The 20,826-nt window shown below is 44.0% G+C and overlaps 2 protein-coding genes across 3 annotated transcripts in view; one reads left to right on the top strand and one right to left on the bottom strand.

Moving 5' to 3' along the window:
• The window catches only part of rad18 (RAD18 E3 ubiquitin protein ligase), a 31,209-nt gene extending 12,081 nt beyond the window's left edge, over nt 1-19,128 (bottom strand). For both annotated transcript variants that reach the window (XM_076037052.1, XM_076037053.1), the window contains exons 1-10: nt 18,943-19,128; nt 18,336-18,414; nt 17,085-17,146; nt 16,910-16,980; nt 10,684-11,078; nt 9,052-9,151; nt 7,759-7,946; nt 7,205-7,275; nt 6,970-7,030; nt 3,451-3,582 (exon numbers count right to left, since the gene is read on the bottom strand). In XM_076037052.1, coding sequence (XP_075893167.1) covers nt 3,451-3,582; nt 6,970-7,030; nt 7,205-7,275; nt 7,759-7,946; nt 9,052-9,151; nt 10,684-11,078; nt 16,910-16,980; nt 17,085-17,146; nt 18,336-18,414; nt 18,943-19,023 — 1,240 coding nt within the window. In that variant the 5' untranslated portion in view covers nt 19,024-19,128. The remainder of the gene's footprint in view (nt 1-3,450; nt 3,583-6,969; nt 7,031-7,204; nt 7,276-7,758; nt 7,947-9,051; nt 9,152-10,683; nt 11,079-16,909; nt 16,981-17,084; nt 17,147-18,335; nt 18,415-18,942) is intronic.
• The window catches only part of eps8l3a (EPS8 signaling adaptor L3a), a 273,109-nt gene that overhangs the window by 50,722 nt on the left and 201,561 nt on the right, over nt 1-20,826 (top strand). The gene's annotated exons all lie outside the window — the stretch shown is intronic.

Below are 20,826 nucleotides of genomic sequence, written 5' to 3'. Positions count from 1 at the left end.
GCAAGCGAATCATGATTGCAGCCACGTAACTCTAACAATGACTGTACAGTCTCAGGGGAGGTGAGAACTGTTGCTTTTAAAGCGCACGTTCTCTCAGGACAGTCTCGGCAGCTGGTCAGCGCTGTCTGCACTGAGAATAGACATCAATGACATGACGCATTTAAGCGTCTCCCTTGATGAGCGGTAACGCACACCCAATGCCACCTGACTTGCAAGAACAACAACCTTGGCCAATATTGACAGTCTTCCGTGAAATCCATACTTCACACCTCCTTCCTTGAGTAGACACGGAGCACCGCCGCACGACGTCACACCACTTTTACACAGCCTCGATAATTCACACGGCATCAAGTAGCGCTAAGGCAGCATTGGCGTTTTTATTGCTTTTGTCCATCCATTCATCTTCTACACCCACTTCCTCCTGCACCCAGGATCTGCCGGAGCCTATCCCAGCTGTCTTGTGACGAAGGCGGGGTCACACCCTGGACAAGTCGCCAGTTCATCACATTGAAAGACAGACAATCATTCTATTTTTGTTTTTAAAGCAAATTTCCAAACGTTCCCTGAAAACTCACTTGACGTTTCGTGGAAACACACGGACGCCCGACATATTTGACCACTGAATCCATTTTCAATGCATTTTTCCCCCTCCAGAGTGCACTGTCAAAACACAGTCGTTTCTCCTGCACTTCTGTTCACATTTGTGTCACGGTCATTATGAAGAGTTTCGATCCAGACAGGTTTGTTTTTTTGTTTTTTGTTTTTTTAGCCCGTTGCAGTCGTTGCAGGTGAAATTGCAGGTGAAATAAAAGAGTGGACATGCGTTTCTCACACCACATCTGCAGGTCACGATAACAAGCAGATCTTACAAACCCCCCAGAGGCTGTGGAAGGTAGAGCACGCTCATGGCTGTTTGGCTGCAAAGTAGGGACTTAGGCATTTCCCAAAGGGAAATAAAGCATCAACGAAAAGGAGATTTTCTCTTGATCAACTGTTAGCTGCTTTTTGTGCTTCTGCGCTGCACAACCACAACCATGAGGACACGCTTTTGATCATAATTTAATTAATATGGCCACTCCAATCGACTACTGTTTGAAGTGGTTATGTTCCCACCACCTAAACTCCCCTTGGACGTAACAGCCACTGCCTTTTATTAGAGGCACTAAATGTGATTGTTGGGTTTTAAACTTGGCTTAGTCTTCTTTGAACATCCGTCCGCTGCACTTGGGGAATATTTTAATTGCCATAATGTAAGTGGAAGCGCCAGACGGCTATTTTTCGAATTAGCCTTTGATGCAGGAAAACATAATTTCACCTAATCACCTGAAATGAGGGGGGAAGATGTCTCGCCGAGGCTCCCGGCGACCGTGTCGCTTCACGCTCTCAATCTTGCGCCCGTCGCCGCTACCTCGAGAGCGACATTAAAGGCAATTGTCTTGTGTTTGCCGCCCTCCATGTGCTCTCAGAGCAGGCTGTGCTCACACAGAGACGCAAGTGTCCCCTGCGGCGCAACGGATTCATCTGTAGCATGAATAAATAAGACAGTGAATGCACAGGGAGGGGAGTCGGCCTTTGGTCTCGCGAACTCCGAGCAGGCCACCTGCAGTCATTCGAAAGCGCAGAAGTAGCATATGCAACATGGAGTTGATGAACGCAGCCTGGTGTTGTTGACTAGTTCAAAAGTTGAATGTGTAGATGAGCAGAGAGTCAGAGAGAGCTTTATCTGTCAGACCACTGGTTTTAGAATATTCTGAAGCACCCTCAAAAACACAAGACCTGACTTTTTAACCTGCGGGTCCGGGGGTGGTGGTGATCTTTTTGTGCAACCAAGCTGTGCGTTCATTTTGGGTGTGCTCTGCTCTGCTCTGCAGCAGAGAAAAAAAAACACAACTGCAGTGAAAGCTATCTGGCTTTTTTTCTCTGTCTCTACCGCCACATACGCGGTACACACATAGAAAACTGCATTTGCAGACAGATATAAAGCCTGCCGTTGTTTCCCCGCACATGCATTCCAGGTCAAAACTCAACGTTTCAGAAAGATCATGGCCCCTGCCACACCTTCAGGGTTGAGCTGAAACAATTCATCGAGTCAAATCTATACTGTATAAAAATTCTATTACAATTTTTCCTGAAGCAAACCTTAATTTCTCTAATTTCACTGCGTCTAAACATTGATCGTGCTGCGCATGACGTGAGGACAGATCCTTTCACTTCAATACTTTGTCGCAGTTGTTGTTCGAGCTTGTTTTGAGACGAAGGATGAGGTGTCATTTTGGCATATTTAAATGGTTGTTTCATCGAATCGAAGTAAATAACAATGGATAGATCAATGATTTATATAAATACTGCAGGATTTTAGTCATTTGTATTTGTTTGTGTCCATATGATGCAGGCAGCCACACTCATAAGACGTGCAAATATTTCACGAGGGTTCACCTGGAAAGACGAGGTGGACTTGAATGTTACAAGGCAGCTGGACTGTCGAGAGTTCGTATGACGATATCAAACGGCGCTGATCCAATGCAGAATAAATAAAGTGCAGCATGGATTAACGGACCCCGCAGCTCTCATTACTCACCAGTGTTGACGGATGTAAATGGCTTTGAGACTCAGGGATACAGGAAAACACATTTTTGGGATTTTAGAGTTGAATCCTATTCAACGAGTGTGTTTCCACCACCGATAAGTGATCTCAGTTTCTGACAGATGGCCACATCTCCTCCACCTGTAAGCCTTAAAGACCAATCGGTTTCTATTTCCCTTTTCCAGAGTTGCCTGTGATTTCATGTGCTCCAGGGTTAGTTGAGGACAGCGACCACAGTGAAAGAGAGAGAGAGAGAGAGACGCCTCTTCTGGTTTTTTCAAGGCCTTTAGCAATAATCCGGCTGCATATTTTACGAAGGAAAAATCCAAATAGCACGGGTAAAAAAAACAAGGTTTCAGAGCTAAATCTGTTCAATTTGAGACTAATTTATTATTGTGGTTTTGCTGATTTGTTACACAATGGATTGGCATGGAGGTTGGTAAACTGGGGGGGGAGTGGATAAGTTGCATCATAATGGGAAGAAGTTATTTCAACGATCAAAATCCGTTGGTGATCTCTCCAGAATTTACTGACCATCTTCTGTCAAACAGTTTGCATGCACAAGCCAAGTGACTGTGCATGTGCCTCTGTGCATGTGTGAGTGTTTGACCAAATCCTCTCTCAACTCGCACAAAAGCACACGCACTCAGTCCACCTCAACACCATCCTCCAGCTGCACTATACGGTTTGTTTTACAACAGCCGCGAAACTCTTCCGTCCCCGTGGTTTTATTTTATAACCAACGGGTGCCAGTTTGCTGCAGCCGTCTATGGAGGGAGATTGGACGGCCCGGCGTCTGGGGTTCTCACCCCACCGGCCACTCGGCTGGATTTTACTTCGCGAGAAAGTAATGAGTGTTGCAGTACCTGCCGAGTGCGTCGCGGGCTCATCCTCTCCCTCGTTGGCGGCTTCGGGTTTGGTGCGCGACTGTCTGGTGGTCTCCAGGCGACCCCGCACCTGGGCAATCAGGCGGGAGAAATCGCTGCTGTGCTTCTTCCCTGCATGGAACACAAACAGCACGTATGGTTAAAAAAAAAAAAAACAACACATAAAAGCCACGAGTGCTTGTCGGAAACACATTTAGATTCATGCAATATTGCATATGAACTAACAAATACATGTACATGAAATGCAGGTTCGTACAGGGGTGGCAGCAAAACAGCATTAGAGCTTCAGGGGCTGGGATCCCTTCACAAACCAATAGACAAGGTTGCTAAATATGTCCAAAATGTAACATTATTTGCTATTCAATAATTGCTACGTTTGCTTAGAATAATAATACCATGAACCAACATGTTGATAATCAAGGCCATTTTCCTCTATGGCTGTAAAGCCGTACTTAATGTATGCTGGCCTCATGTTTTCTTATATTAGTTGGCCAATTCTAAGCTTGTTTTGCAGCAGCGTCTTCCACAGCTGAGCTGTCTGTCCCTTCAGTCTCTTTGTCACAAACCCGTCCATTTAGCACTACCTGGGTTAGCTTGAGGAGCAAATCACCTTGATAAATGGTGCAAACAGACATGTCACACACACCACGCCATGATCAGTGATTTCACTAGCAGGCAATCATGATATATTATTCTAGATTATATAATAATAACAGCGATTGAACAATAATTTCATTATAATCTATAGTAATAATTAAAAGGTAATTCGATTAAATCCAATTTAATGCAATTTTTTTGCGCCACTCCGCCCCAGCGCCCCCTGGCGGCCTCCACTTTGAAAACCACTGAACTAAACTGCCACTGCGCCCAGCTGAGATACTTGATGGAGCGACAGAGCCGAGGAGACAAGGAGCTCCTCTTGGTCGTGTCGCCTAAACGACGGCCCAAACGAGCTACACGGCTGGAATTGGCTAGAATGGCTTCCACCCAGGGAAACTACGTTGTGAAGAGATTCAAGTCCAGACCCCAAAGGCCAAGCAAATTCATTTGTGAAGTGAATGATGGGCTCAGCTTATCAGGCAAGGCTCAGGCCCAGGCTATACATCTGCCAAGGGGAAGTGGGACAAAGAAGAGGTAACGACAGTTGGGGGGGGGGGCTCTTAAATTGTACATGTTATTTCAATAGATCAACATTGTTATCTGGGACATGACAATGGATTCCATATTGGCACGAATAACTCCCATGAAAAACATCATATCAGATATGTGACTATTTCTGTCGACGTCTGTTCACAAAATGTGCTTTGACTGCCGGAGGGATTTTTTTTTTTTTTTTCTTCCATTGGTTTCAATCATTTAAAACACAAAAGCGAGTGTCAGCAGAGGACGGCACGCACAAGTCATTTCAAAACGTTCTCCCCGGCGCTCATTCTGTGTTTGAGGACATCATGTGCCATCATCGGCCACTGACTGGACCGACAACAAGAACAACAACAAAAAGGAAAAAGCCGGGCGGCCTCTAACGCACGCGGGCTCGGTGTGCGGCAGCATGTGTGTTGCTGAGGCTTTCCGAGCGCCACATCCATTCACAATTTCCAGCGCATGCAGAGTGAGTCATCCACATCTTCTGCAGATAAATCAAGAGGTTATCGCTGCAGCGCGGCTATTTATAGCAGCCGCCTCCTGTGACTCAACTCCCATCGAAGTTTTCACGTGATTTCACACCTTGAGGGAGCCATAGCGAGTAACAGTGAATTTATAGAACATAAAGACCCCCCTCGCGTCAAAAAGTCACCCTGCCAGTCAGCGCAACAATCGGAAAAACCAGCCGTACGTTTCCGCAGAGAAAATTATATTATTATCACTTTTTTTTTTTTTTTTTCTGCAGCATTCACATTCCAGCCCTCTCTGTTAAAATCACTCTCTAAAGTCACGGCTATCTCTCTTATCTATTGCTGGTAGCGTCTCGCCCAAAGATATATGAGACCGGCTCCTAATGAAAGGCTTCTGGAGAGGCTGAAGTGAGGTACAGACTAGCAATGAGCGGCGCCAAATTGTGGACCCACTGAATGATTTTCTGGGAGTCGCAAAAAGTGTGAGTCACTGCATGGAAAATAAATAAATAAATAATTCCCATTCACTTCCTCAAAGGATGCCCTCCCTACTTCCTCGCTGAATATTTGCTGCAAACAATACCAAACAAACCGCCACGCCGGGCCGTCGCTGTTTTCGATCGGAGGAATAACAGAATCCCTGCCGAGTGAACCTGAAGTGAGGAGGAATTACAGAGGCATTGATTGCCCTAAAAGCTCCCGCCGAGCTCTGCAAAACGCTTGTTGCAGGGAGCCATTACGATGGCCGGGGTTGATCTTTACACGTCGCACCGCCAATCGATCCGCCTTCAAACGTTTACTAAGTGCGTATCCGGCAATTTGCCGCGGGCAATAAATCCAGGACGTTCATCGTCTGCTAAGATGGACACGAGATGTTTTTCGCCCACAGATTCAAATCGGTGATGACACGAGACGTGAACAGTTACCGTGAGCAAAACGCACTTCAGGTGGTTGGCGTGGAAAAGCTGTATTCTACTACTGTACAAAAAATGTTCTTACACGTGCATTATTGTTGCACAATACGCCGACAGCAGACAAAGGACTGGGGTTCGCAGCTGCGCTTCGGCTTTTATCAGCGCTGATCCTTGTTTTTGTGAATGGCACCGTTTAAAAGGGAGCCCGCGTGTTTCTGCGTGAGAGGCAGAGAGGCTGAGTGTGAATGAATGAGGCTGCCTCCTCCCCCTCCCTGCACACAACTAGTGTGTGTGTGTGTGTGTGTGTGTGTGTGTGTGTGTGTGTGTGTGTGTGTGTGTGTGTGTGTATGTGTGTGTGCGAGCGCCAGACACTGCTAGAAGCAGTCTGAGAGCCACGGGCGACCACTCGCGCTGCTGACCGCGCGCCACTCTGAAGCTGGTTTGAACACTGTTGGGTTTTTGATGGCAGTGTGAGTACGCAAGTTTTGGTTTTTTTTTGAACACCCATATCTGCAATCTGCACATCCCTGAAGCGACCTGCAGGCGAGCATGCACCAGAAAAAGGAGGTAAATTGGAGTCAAACAAACAGAAGCAAAGCTAATTGCCCTTCAACACATTTAGTATCAATGGACGCATTGATAAGTGCAGGAATTATCGGACTACAGACACACTGGCAGAACTCTGAACCATGTCCACAGATGGCCTGTGTGTGACCTGTCACTATCTGAAGTGACCGTGATGAGTTTTCCTGCAGGTATATTTATATTACAAATCCAAAACAATTACATGCACCGAAATTGAGATTGCGTGTATTTCGGTGCATGTGACAATAAAGGCTCATTCATTCATTCATTCATTCATTCATTCAATGCATGTTGTGAAAAATGAAAAAGCAAACGCTGAATATGACCCCCTGGACCTTGTGGTGCAAATCTAGCCTCAGATAAACTGATGAGACTGAGTCACTTACTGTAATTTGAATGCATTTCATCAATCTGCTCCTCAGACTGATTCTTAGAGAAAACCATAACCTGCAGTCAGAAAGAAAATACTGGTATCAGCAAACATCCATGTATATATATATATACATATGTACATATATACACACATATATACATATACATATGTACATATACACACACATAGTACATGTAATAAAACCAAGACACACTGAAGACGAAACAAATTTCAAAATAAAAACCTACAGGTTTGGTTTTCCCCTGTAGACGTGACCTGATCTTCTCATTGGCCTCCACGTCCTTGGCAATATCTTCAGCTGTCGTTGGAGAGGTGGAAAATCTTTATTACTCCTGAGGTGCCAAATATGGACCCTTTAATATTTTTTTGCCCTATCAATCTGGGGAAGCCTTTGGCCCAGGGGCTTTAAGACTGCGGCGTTCTCCAAGAGGGCAGGGCGGAAAATGAAAACGTGTGAGATACAACTGATTGATTTATAATATCTTGTACTTCTGCCACGTGAATGGAATTTCGCTCAATCCCAGAGGGCAACTTTCCTGTGGACTCAAAATGAATTGCTCCTGAATGTTGCTGTCGAAGGCATACTTGTGAATCAGATATGGGCCACCTTACTTGTTCATATCAAGTTTGCAGAGTGATGAAATGACAAAACCACGAGGGATACAGGACTTTTTTTACACACAGGACTGGAATTGTTTGTAATCGTTGGTCTTTACTGAATATAAACACCACCTATATTTGTAAAACCTTATTCGTGATGACAGAAAAAAACACTCCTTACCTGATTTGGGACTCAGGGAGTCGCACTGCGCGTTATATATGTGAAGAAACTCCTGGTGTCTCCTGATCATCTGGTCTCTGGAGCCGTGCGCCGAAAGGTGGCACTCTTTCAGGCGTCTCTTCAGCTCCTGCATGGACAGCAGGTTGTACACGAGCTTCGCCATTGGACGCCTCGTTTTGCCAATCGAGCTGCAGCGGACATGTGAAACACATCGTTTTGACCGCCGTCGGAAACGACTCCAACTGCATTGCCCGGAAGCTGTTAATGATTAAATAGGGGGTGTGTCCCTATGTGTGTTGTAATCACGAGGTGTGGTGCCCTCAGAGTGGAAGAGAAGCCCAGAAGTGAAGCTACACTCAGTCAGGTTGACTGTTTATCTCTGGGAGACGTCCAAACCAAAAGGTGCGTCTGCTGCCCACTAGAGCATGAAAGTTGGTTTAAAAAAAAAAAAAAAATGAAAATGACATTTATGCTGTATAAAATACATTAGCAATGGGCATGATGCATAATGCATCTCCATCATGGCAATTTTGTGATGGCAAGATCGCCATTCTTCAACTTCAGCACACCAGTAAAGTTGTGAAACATCCACTATTAACTATCACTACGAACCGTTCCCAAAATGTCCAAAAGGTGAAAAATAGGCAACAAATCTTAATCCAACACTTATAAAGTACAAACATACAATCAATGAATAAACAAATAATAGACGTGCAAACAGTTCAAGTAACAAAATGGTGCATTGGTTGATAAATGATTAATAAGAGATCTGCTGACTCTTTCCCAATGCTAAAGGTCTATTGCCAAAAGGTGAATGCAGAATAAAAGCAATGACATGAAGGACTTGAACAAAGTAAGCGACATCTGCCATTGTCATTTACTTGAAGGGTTCGCTGGCTTTCCCAATCAGCTGCATTGAATGGATTTATGTTGCAAGTGCATCAACAATGTTAGAAACTTAAATAAACGGTGTTTAATACATAGAAGTGACTTTATTGTGTTGACTGAAATGACACAATCTGGCCTTTTGCAGGCTACCACAATGCTAATGCTGAAAACATGTTTGACACTCTTGTCCTCTACTTACATTAAATTAACATAACATTGACCGCAAAGTCCACCAGAGTGACGACTTCATTGCTTTGCTTATTAATGCATCATAAACTTCCCCCCCTGTACTTTTCTCCTCATTCTGACCAGCAGGGGACCGGTGTAGAACATCACAACTTTGGGAAAAACAGCCGTGTGACAAGTGACAGTGAACCCTGCAGACAAGACTTGGAGATGTTTTACCTCCTCAAGCTTTCCTTCTTCTCTCCACTGGTGAGACAGCAGTCCAAGTGCTTGTTGATGAACTGGTTTGGCACACTGACGGAGCACACCGGACACTCCACTGCAGAGGACAGGCATAAGACAGTGTTAAACACTTCAAAAAAGCAAAGGAAACAGGAAATAACTGGTTGAATATTTCTAGAAGCCAATTTAAAAGGCCGACTTCGCTGTAAAAAAATCAGAAATGCAGCTCCGAAGGGGAAAAGTTCTGAACAATAGACAATAAATTAAATAAATAGAGTCATCGTTTAAAGACAAGGGTGGTAACAGAGCCACTTATTGGGGTGACATCTGATAGCACCCAGTCCGAGTGGCCACATGACAAATAAAGTCCTGGAGCAGGTCTATTTATCACTGGGAAAACAGGAAGCCACCTCTACAACTAATTCGTGAAGTTGAGCGATTACTGCTGGTACACAGCTGTCGGTAACAGCACGTACACATTCATCACTTCACCTCAAAGGCTTCGATTGGCATCGCCAGTCGACCGTGACTGTATGTTAAATTTTAGAAATAAGGCTCGTAAAATAAACACGGCACAAAGGTGAGGGAGAAATAAGTCAATAACATTTATAATTGAGTTAATTTGTGCAACGGTGTTGAATTCATTCAAGGACAAGAAGAAGAAATCTTTGACAGAAAACTTGTAACGAGCACACAACTTTAAAAAATGAACACTTTCAAGTCCTCTTCAGAGTCGCTTACTATGGTCGATGGAAGGCGGAAAGAAAATTCCAACAATATAATTTCTGTAATGCTGAAATGATATACAGAAACCAATAACATAATAAATTGGCCCTTTTTAAGATGTAACAGGCCAACAACGCAATTACCGTATTTTTCAGACTATAAGTCGCACCAGTCAAAAAACATGTCAAGAAGAAGAAAAAAAAAAAACATATATAAGTCGCATCGGACAATAAGTCGCATTTTTTGGGGGGAAATTTATTTTACAAAATCCAAGACCAAGAAGAACAGACATTTAATCTGGAAAGGCAAGTCATCATGATAATAATGTGGGGATTCTTTAAATGAACCATATCGTTGGATACGGCCTTTCGATGCCTCGCAACAGGTGGCAACATTTATTTCACAGCTGCTTTTGCACACGACCCAATGTGGCGCTGGCCAGGGGCTAATGGGACTGACACACACACACACACACACACACACACACACACACACACACACACACACACACACACACACACACACACACACACACACACACACAACAGCACGTTAGTGTCCTGTTTAAAAAAAACAACCTCTTTCCAATGTGATAACTGAACTAATAGCGTAACATCACGTAAGTTGTTACGTTACTGGCCAAAAGTAACTATGTTATCAGTTCAGGACTTTTATTATATTATTGACCAGTTATAAGGTTATTGGTCTATTACATTTTAAAAAGGGTTGTTATCAGTTGTTGTTCCGTTACTGGCTTCTACACCGTGCGACTCACCGCCAGACGCCTGTCTGCCACCTGCACTCTGCGTGTGGACCGATGATTAAAGGAAGAAGGGAAAAACCGTGCGGAGTCGTTTTGGAGTTAACGAGTTGGCGTGTGGGTGGCGGTGGCGCAGGGGTCACCTTTGAGCACGGGCTTCACGTCCTCGGCCGGCGACGAGCAGTGTGCCGCCTCCTCTTTGACCGGCGTCACACTCTGGACAGGCGGCATCTCCACATCCAGCGGCTCCAGCTTGACGACGGAGGGACGCAGCGGCGGCGGCGACTGGTTTGCGGCGCGCGTGCTTGTCATCTGTCTTCTGCTCGGCTGGCCGCACGGCCTGCTGGGAACAGCATCCTGGCTGGGGGGAGTCCTGGGCTTCTTTTGGAAAAAGCTGCTCATCACGGAGCTGCTGCCGCTGCCGCCGCCGCCGCCGCCCTTCTGCTCCTGCTGCCTGGGAGTTCTGCACTTGACGGTGGAGGCCGGCGTCTTGGGCGAGATCGGGGGAGAGTCGAACGTTGCTTTTGACAGCTGCTGCCTGCAGGTGGAGGGAGACGTCAGAACGTTTGAACAGTCAAATCCAGAAACTCCATTAAGTATGATTGACTGGTCAAGGTCCAATATGACTAAAAACTCACAATAATGTATCTCAAGTCTTGCCACAAATGACAAAAGTCCACCCTTCACTTTCTAAAGAACATGCGCTAAAGCCCACAGCTCTCGATATCAGTCCTTGGTGATGTCACAAAGGGTTTCCACTCATTTTCACAGACAAAACGTTTCCATGACCTTGCATGAAATTGCAAGCCCCAACCTACAAATACAGAATTTTCATACTTAAAAGACGTGAACAATTGCCAATCACCTTATGGTACAATAATGGCTTCAAACATTCAAAATACAAACACAGTATTTGTGTTGGGGTTCACACAGTGGTAACATTGGTGGAATCTAGGGATGCGGGGGCAGCGTATAACCTAGGTTATAAACCTGCCCTAACATAGGTTTGGGTTTTTAAGTGATTTCCAGGCCTGGAAAATAGCATTCACAAATTCTGGGAATTTTCCAGGTTCTTCCCTGACTGTGGGAATCCGGCAAATGGCTCTGGTAGCTCTCCCAGGTTAGTGACACCATCCCCATTACTGTGTTTCTGACACACTCTTGAGGCCTCTCACAGCTGTTTTGTTCCATTTGGAATGGTGAAAGTGCAGAAAAAGTGTCAGTTTTAGCAATATTAACTTTGCTGCAGATCTGTAGTTTTCTTTTTTAAATTAATCGTGTGTATCTGCTCTGCCGGGTGAGTCTCGGATGAAATGCGAAAGAAAAGAGATCCAAAAATTGGAATAATTTGCAATCTTTCTGTCTACTCCATGGCCAGCAGACTTCCACCGCCACTGAAGAAACACTCCGAACCCCCCGAAGGAAAAGACTAAAGATGTAGAGTCAGCGAAGCCGTTGACGTTGCGCCTTAATCATTTCAGACCTTCTCCACCTACTAAGGCAAAGCAGACAGTCTTGTTATCCTGGAAAATGTGGAGGGCAAACAAATTGGAACTGGGCCATTACTCCGCAATGAACTGCAACCAATGAGGCGTGTAATGTTCTTCTTCTCAGTATTTGACATCTCTACTCTCAAGACAGAGTGCTGCGCTGCCGCTGTTAATCTTTACACCGCCGACATTAAAATGCAACTATTATCCTCCTTTCCTAAGACTTGGACTTATTGAATAAGCATTGTTCATCATTTCCCCTCGCACTTTCCCAACACTGCCAAAATCTATTTCAAGTCGGGGGGGAAACTGGAATAACACATGGGGCCAATTAAAATTATCCATACGTCAGTGCGGCACTGGTAGATGCACACTGTCACTGTACCGTCACTTTACATTACTGCCATTACCATCAAACTGTTTCTGCCTCATTTGAGGAAACAGGCTTTTTCCATCACTTTACCTTTATGGCGCTCCTGTGTAGATTTTAATTGCTGGAGCTACAAATAGAACAGCAACCGAAAGAGAATAAATTGAGGTTTATTTTTAGAGGTTTGTTACAGTGTAACTACACCTTAGTATGACTATAGAAACACTGTGAGAAGATTTTATCCTGACTGCTTCGGCACAGCTTTTAGAACACCCTTGGATGTCCATCATCACCACAGCTGTCGACGGAATTTGTCAATGAATAAAAAAAAATCATAAATACCGCAAATAACTCCTCAGACAGCGATTTACGATACAGCCAAGCTGTTGAGTTTGAGAAACTCTGTGTCTGTGACAGAGGAGGGCACCGCGCCCACTCTGGTCAGGTAGTATCTGGCGTCGAAATGCTCACGTTATTCCTCCATCAGCCTTAACAGCTTCACCCGGGGAGGGAGACACTGTGACGTGACCGGCTACAGTCGCTAAAGTGTGGCGCTGCGATAACGGCCGCTGGTTTGCTTTGTATTCAGGCCACGGCGGACGAGCGTCTCCTGCCAACGGCTAACTGCCTCAATATTTTCCGCAGGGATTTACAGTGAGAGGCGTCAGTGAAGCCGACCCCCACCAAGAGGAAAGCAATTGCAAAGTTGGGAACACCGGCGGAGATGGGGTGGGGTTTGGGGGGGGACACAGAGGTTGTCACTCAAAATTTTGCGCAGCCCCCCCCCCCCCCCAAAAAAAAGGAGATCATCGACAGAAGTGTGATTTATGAATTGCGAACTGGGGGCAGGAAAGAACGGCGGCTTATCCTCACCAAAGTGTTTCGGTTATATAAACGTGCTTTATGGCTCTGAGTCCCTGAACGAGGAATTCCATTTTTCAGACCTTCACCAGCCGGGAAACAGGAAATTAAAAAAAAAAAAAAAAAAAAAAAAACGGGGAAAAGCAGATGAGTAAGCTGGTGTCTGCTAACAGCGGCTGCAATTGCTGCGTCTCTCATTTTGGGGGAGAGGGGGTTTGGGGGCAAGGGGGTCTGGTGCTGATAACACAGGGGTGATGGATGAGAGGGAGGGGCTCATTTAGTGGGGATATTAATGTGGGTGCTTTGGGGTTTTTTTTGGTTTTTTTTTTGTCCCCTCCGCCCCTCCACAATAAGGAGACCTCGGAACTACGGAGTGGATCCGTGCGTGGACGTCACGTGCAGGTGCAGATGTGAAGGTCGGTGGATGTTGACGGGGGTTCGTGCTGAACTACTTAACCCACCAATAGGAAAAAAAAAGAAAAAAGAATGGTAACTGTTGCTGGTGATGGCGAAAGAGGGAAAAATGAAATATTTTCTGCGCACAGCACCGCCGGCTGAGATCCACTCCACTGATCTGATGTTTAATGACTGTACCAACTGTTCCGACTGGAGTCTTTGCGGTCGAGCAGCCACGTAACAGCTTTTCATCAGAGACAGCAAGTCTGCATCGTGTTCTCTCCCGCTTTTTGCACAGATTTATAGCCTGACAGCGGAGTTTTGATAGACGTCAGTCCACACGCTCAGGTCTTCCATGCCTGCTTAGCCCGGTGTTTGGCGACACGGTGGTGGGATTCCAAATTTAACAGCGCACTACCATAATCCACCCTCGACTACCATCGACGGCAATTTTGTGCTACTGCTACTTTGCAACTTTGGGCTTTCAGGTGTTACACATAAAAAGAGACAAATTGTATTCAACTATGGTTGTTAAAAATTAATCGATTATTGATTAATTGTCGATAAAAAATGTAATTGATTAAATTACATTAGATGCAATTATTGATTTTTTTTTTTTTTACGCTGTTTTTTTTTGTTACGTGGTGTATACACACTTGTTCTAGGTACACTGGTGACTGACTTTTCAACAACTTTAAAAAAACAAAAGAAAAACAAAGTTGAAATGTGACCTGTTAGAAGTCAACTTAAAGTCAGAGAATAAATGTTCAGGGTGTTTTTACTCTTCTCTAATGTAAATATGGGGCATATTGGACCCTCAACATTATTTAGGGCTTAAACAATGTGTTCCTTACACAATTTTCATTGTGACGCTTAGGTTCTCAGGGTAAATTGATACTTATCAATTAATCGTTAATCGATCGATAAGGTCAATCAACTAACGACTAATGAATTCATCGACAATTTGCTTCCCTATATTAAACTTGAAAAAACCTACACATGAATAAAGGTTATTATTTTAGAGTCACTTGGGGCAACGGGCAACATAGCTTGTTTTATATTCCATCTCGTTGCATAAGAGTTACTGACCAGTTACCGAGTGCGGGTGTCACTTCGAAATATTTGATACATGTTTTTGTGGGGACCTCATTGTGTTCTGAGAAGGCTTAAATATCTAGGTGTAAACCTATAAGTCTAATAAGGGTGAAGAGCCACTTGGCCAGCACCACTTTATCCTGCACTCAGGGTCACAGGAGGAGGCCAGAGTCTATCTCAGCCGTCCTATGGTGAAGGGATGAGTCCTGCAGCTGACAAGACACATACACAGGTTGCTTGAGGTGGCTTGATCTCAGTGGGACCCCACAGCCGTTTAGAGCAGAAATCCATGCTATGTCTGGGGTGTGTTGCAATATATAAATCTCATACAACCTGAGCCCTTAAGCCGACCACGCAGCCGCCTCCACACGCATCCTCGTCATCAGCCACGTCGCTCGGTTATATTGCTTCGCTATGATAAATCTAACCGGACTTGGACCAGTTCAGAAAAAAACTTGTTGTGCTCATGAAAAAACAAGACAAGACAAAGAAAAACTGTGAGCTGTTCAATCCACGACTGACCTCGGCTGATGAGAACAAAATCCCAATTTAATTTATAGAAAATCTTTAAATGAGGGGTAGATTACAGTGTGGGGGGTTGGGGGGGGAGTGGAAGCATTTCACTTATTGGGGTGTAATTGAGTAAAGTGGAAGAGGACATACCTTAATCTAGTCAATAGCGAGCGGAATCTCTGAAGACTCAACAGCAATCACTGTTAACTTATGCTGCGGCCATCAAGAGAAGACAAAGAGGATAACGCAGCTGCTCCCATGCATTAGCCCGGATTCACTAGGACGTCTTGCGTCTCGATGTGTCATTTCCACTGAGTGCAAAATAATTCCTCTCAATTTGAAAATAATTGTATGCCGTAGACAGCATAATCACAAGCCCAGATCCCACTCCCCCCCTCCCCGCCTTCTGCTCTAATATGACTGCACCAAAGCCATAAAAACTGGCTGGATTTCAGAGTTTTTGGAACTGGACCTCTGAAAAAACAGCTAATTACCGTCTCGTTTTCCAGCAGGTGAGTTATGGCCAACGCTGCTTTCAGAACACTGCTCCTCCAACCCTCCTGACAGGTCCGGCAGAGAGAAATAAAACAGCATCTGGCCCAGTTCCAGGCGGAAACCTATGTCACCCGCAATCCCTCCTGAAGAGTGCATGAGCTACGACCGACCGCTGTGCTTTCATCAGCTATTTGCATGAGCAGCGCGCGGTGGCGAGGAGCACAGATCCACAGTTGGTAGCCAGTTTGTTTGTTGAGAATCCATCAAAGTGTTGTGAAGGAAGGAATGAATCAATAAATTATATTTTTACAAGTAAGGAAATTAATAGATCAGCAGCAGCAGTTCTGTGTCTAATTCGCTCAAAAAACATCCACCCCGACCCACTTCGAGGGTAAAGTTAATGTTATATTTTTTAGACACATGTATGTATGTATGTATGTATGTATATATATATATATATATATATGTATACATACAGTATATGTGTGCGTATATAGATATATACATATATACACATATATATATATAGATATAGATATAGATACAGATATATCCAACTCTAGATCAAAACAGTGTAGTCCTACTTGTTCTGCATTACTGAACAAACTAAATAGCTTATTTACACACCGACATGGCACCGTGTACACACACACACACACACACACACACACACACACACACACACACACACACACACACACCCAGGGTGGTGAAGATGGCAACACTCACTTTCACTCTCCTGTGAGGTGAGGAGCATGAACAACATGTACAATAGGCCTCCTACTCCGGGTCCAAGCACAGAAAAGAGCGTCATGAGCGTCCACCTCCTTCCAATATCCCGCTCCTCCCACCCACCCACGATGGATAGAAAAAGGCAGAAGCCCTGAGCTGTCCTTCCAGGCTCAAGGTTCACGCCAGCGTCAACAGAAAAGAGATGCAAACAGCAGCCACTGCAAAAGCAGCAAAAACTGCAATCACCTCCGGATGACAGGTTAAGTGTTTGTGTTGGTGTCCACCTACTCAGCACAAAGCACGGCCCACCATTGGTATGCTGAATGCAAGCTACGGCGCTCCGTGCATACCTCACACTACACCGATGAGACACTTTTTAGTGGTAGTAGTAGGTTTTAATATTACTGCGCATGTTACCTTGCGGCCTGAAAGCTCGTGACCAAGTCATCCAATATGCGGTTGTTCCTCAGATCCTGTTCAGTAATTTGCTGCAAGGAGAAAGAAAAGCTGAGTGAGCGAAACCCATCTCGTGGTCAACCTGGTACATTTCAATGTAACACTGCGCTGTGGAAAGTCAGCAATGAATACTTACCATGTTGCAAACTGGACATTGCAACTTATAGGAGAGAAACTTCCTGATGCATAAGGAACAAACTGTGAAAAACAAAAGGAAAGAAAAAGAGAAGAGAAGCAACACAGCCATTAATATTTCATTCTGAACTCTGGGTCATCCTCCACCAGGTGCAGTGTGATTATATTCATCTTCAAAGTCACAACAATGGCAACCATGTATCAAAAAGCTGACTTTTGGTTTAAGAACTCATAAAACAGTAGGAATGCAGCATTGAATTTCTGTAGCTGTACTACGGTACATGGTGGTACTGCTATGTATTGTAAAGTTTATTATTGAAGGTCCCATAATCCACCCCTGGATTATAGTGGCACATCGTTACAGCTCCAGTAAATTGCATGTTTAGCCCTCCGTTAAGCGACTCCCACGAAAATGTAGCTAGCTGTGGCTTCCAGCTAAAACTGATAAATGCTTTATTTTGTAGCTTTCACAGGGTGGGAAGGGGAAAAAAGACAAGACAGTCTTGAACTTGTGTTTAAGGGCAGAACAAACCCCTGATCTGGACGGTGACTGTGTCACTGAAATGCAAAAGAGGTATCAGAACTGTGTGTTTCAGTCCACACTCTCTGAAAATCTTTTGTCTTGGCTGGGGAGTTCATCGACAGACCAGACAATATAAACTCTAGTGAGAAAATATGGGGGCCTTTAACATCCAACAGTACTGAAGACACATGGAGGAAAAAAAAGACAACCATTTATGCTTCTTCTTCTTCTTTGTTTGGCAGTTAATTATGTTTCCCAGCTCAGAGAGAACATAGCCTGAGGGTGTTGTTGTTGTTTTTTTCTTTTCCCAGTTTAAGACGCATTCGCTTGTTTGTTTTGATCCTCATGCTATCAGCCAAGCTGCTTTTAAAATTCATAGCTGTGGCAAATGCCTTCCTCTGCTGCTGGTCTCGACTCACAAGGACCAACACTAGGGTGTAACTGACTTAGTGGACAGGTTTTCTTTAATTAGCGGCCGGTGTGTCACACGATGGCCCCAGTCACCGCTGTATGAATTTCTGCGTTACAAAGTGGGAGATGTGGCAGTCGTCGCAAACAGCACAGGGGCGGGCACGGGTGCACAAGTGGGATCATATAATGAGGGTGAAAGATACAGTTTATACACGGCGAAAACAACAATATATCACAAAGAGAGAAAAAAAAATATTATTATGGCCATTACTCAAAAAGGATGACACATGCTTGTGTTGTCACATCATAGCTACTTACAGTTGTGCGAGCATTTAGACATCATTGAAATGTTCAGGAGGTCAAAGCAAATGGGACATCGCAGCAAAGCATCCACTTCCTGTGAGCAAGTACATGCAGCAAAATGAAATTTAGTCTTCATAGATAGATAGACAGATAGATAGATAGATAGATAGGTAAATAGATAGATAGATAGATAGATAGATAGACTGACAGATAGATAGATAGTTGTGTAATTGCACAGTTTACGCGTTACATCTTAAGATGCTAATAATTATTATGTTTATGGAAATTCTCTGGCTACTTTTTTAAGTTGTTAAGTTTTACGTCAAAATGTTGCCTGTTTTTATCGGTGAGCAGTGTGTTGCTCAACGCCGCTTCGGTGAGCCAGCCATTCATTGTTGTATATTATGTAAGAAGTGTGTTGTTCTTCAGTGCCAGCTCGAGCCATGTACGTACAACACGTTAGTTTGCTTGCTTGTTTCTGATGTGAATCTGGGCGCTTTGGTTGACTTTCGGATTTGTGCTAACACAATGCGCTTTTAGCTACTGGGGGTTTTCAGTTGTCCCGCTCACAGCCTTGTGATCATGCGTGAGAAAACGTCCACGTTGAAACGCTGACACTTACTTTTAAACACGCAAGGTTGGGCGGTAAGTCCGCTTCCATCTGCGCCATGACTGGAATGATCGATGGCAGCCTGGCGTTCATAAACTTGTGCGGGAACTTGTTTTATTTTCCTGTTGGTTTTTTTTTTACTTTTGTTTTGTGTGCCTCCTCCGTCCCGCGCGCTCTGACGTCAGTGAACGATTCCCGCCGGTTAGAGTTTCAGAATAAAAGTGCGCAGTTTGCTCTCTCGGTCAGTAACCGGGTTCAAACGAACCAGCAAAGGGCTCAAATTCCTGCCGGCACGTTGGAGTCTGTTACATTGCTGTTAAAAATGAATTGATTCGTTATGGTTTAGGGAAATTGTACAGAAACCAACGTGAATGAAATAAATAACAAATACAATCGGGATAAATAAAAGTGAATGAGGATCTTTGAAGTGATGTGTACTCGTGTATACGGAATCACAGGAGTGCCAAAATTAAAAGTAAATAAATTACTGTAGAACTAGAAGTACAAGGGTTTAATTGGTCATTGCTTTTTCCCCTTTGGCATTGTAAAACACAAATGGAAGAAACAATGACAACATTTTTTGCCTTTGCCTTTTCTTTTGGCCTTTTCTTTTTCTTTTGCCTTTGCCTTTTGGTCAAAAACGCATGTAGTGTTTACTTCCTTTTGTCGCTAAATTAATGTCACTTTCCACAGCCAAGCTCGGCATTTGATTGACAACCCAGTCCATTTGGTAAAGGCAAAGGCAAAAAAAAATGGTCATTGTTTTACCCATTTGTGTTTTACAATGCCAAAGAGGAAAAAGCAATGACAAAATAAACCCTTGTACTTCTATTTCTACATTTATTTATTTAATTTTAATTTTGGCACTCCTGTGATTCCATAGACGCTGGGTTCTGGGTTGTGGTTTCAGCCAAGGTATGGTGCTGACTCGTTTTAGGTGAAATCAATCTAATTCTTGAACGTATCCAATATCTTTGTAATTGAGAGACAATTAACTTTTCAACAAAAGCTTTCTGGGTACACCTTGAGCAAATTATCAAATGGACCAAACCAATTGGATTGTGTTATTTTAGACAACTCACACTTTCCTTCATCAACATATTTCCTTATTTCCTTACATTTGTTGTGACTATATTTTTCAATTTGTTTCTCTCCGGCTGAGAGAAAGGTTTTTTGTGGTGTGACAAATTTGTATATACACATTCAGTTTTGAATGCATTTGTCACAATATAAAAGTGGGTGCCTGCAGAATATCCGCAATCCAAATGATGTCCATGTTAAAGACTGCTACAAACAGAATTGGTAAGATGAATATCTGTTCTGTGTAAATGTCACACTTGTGCAAGGCCGTCTATATTCTTGCTCATGACATCACTGTCAGACTCCTTTCATTCTTTTTTTCCTCTTTTCTTTGTCTATCCTACCACTCACTATGCACACCTTAGTTGCAGTAACCTCCCAGACAGTGATCACTACTACACTCCTTCTCAGCCTCACCTCTGTAACCAAACTTACCTTTATATACGGTGACTGGCTTTAAACTGGGGCCTGGTCAATCCAGGCTGATTTGCCTTGGAGAGAGTGTATGATGTCTGAGAGACCCAAAACACTCCATCACCCCAGGTAACATCACTGAGGATGAGTCCAGCCCGCATCAAGTATATGTTAACACTCCTTTTTAAGATAAGTCCCTTTGGACTTCAGCAACTCAGTCTCATCTCAAATAAATGGTTGCACAGAAGCTATAAACACTTTGCTTTGGCCCAGCTTTTGGAAACCACATACTGAGGTCAGGTTGTCATCCAAACCAGACTTTACCAGATGTTTGTATTCTTTTCATTTACCACGTCAAAGCCGCAGAATTTAAACACTTTTAAATCTAACCACAGGTCTTAC

This window comes from Nelusetta ayraudi, unplaced genomic scaffold (genome assembly GCF_046127955.1).
Source record: "Nelusetta ayraudi isolate G7.1 ecotype Tasmania unplaced genomic scaffold, CSIRO-AGI_Nayr_v1 ptg000050l, whole genome shotgun sequence".
NCBI lineage: Eukaryota > Metazoa > Chordata > Actinopteri > Tetraodontiformes > Monacanthidae > Nelusetta > Nelusetta ayraudi.
This window is presented reverse-complemented; position numbering and strand designations above follow the sequence as displayed.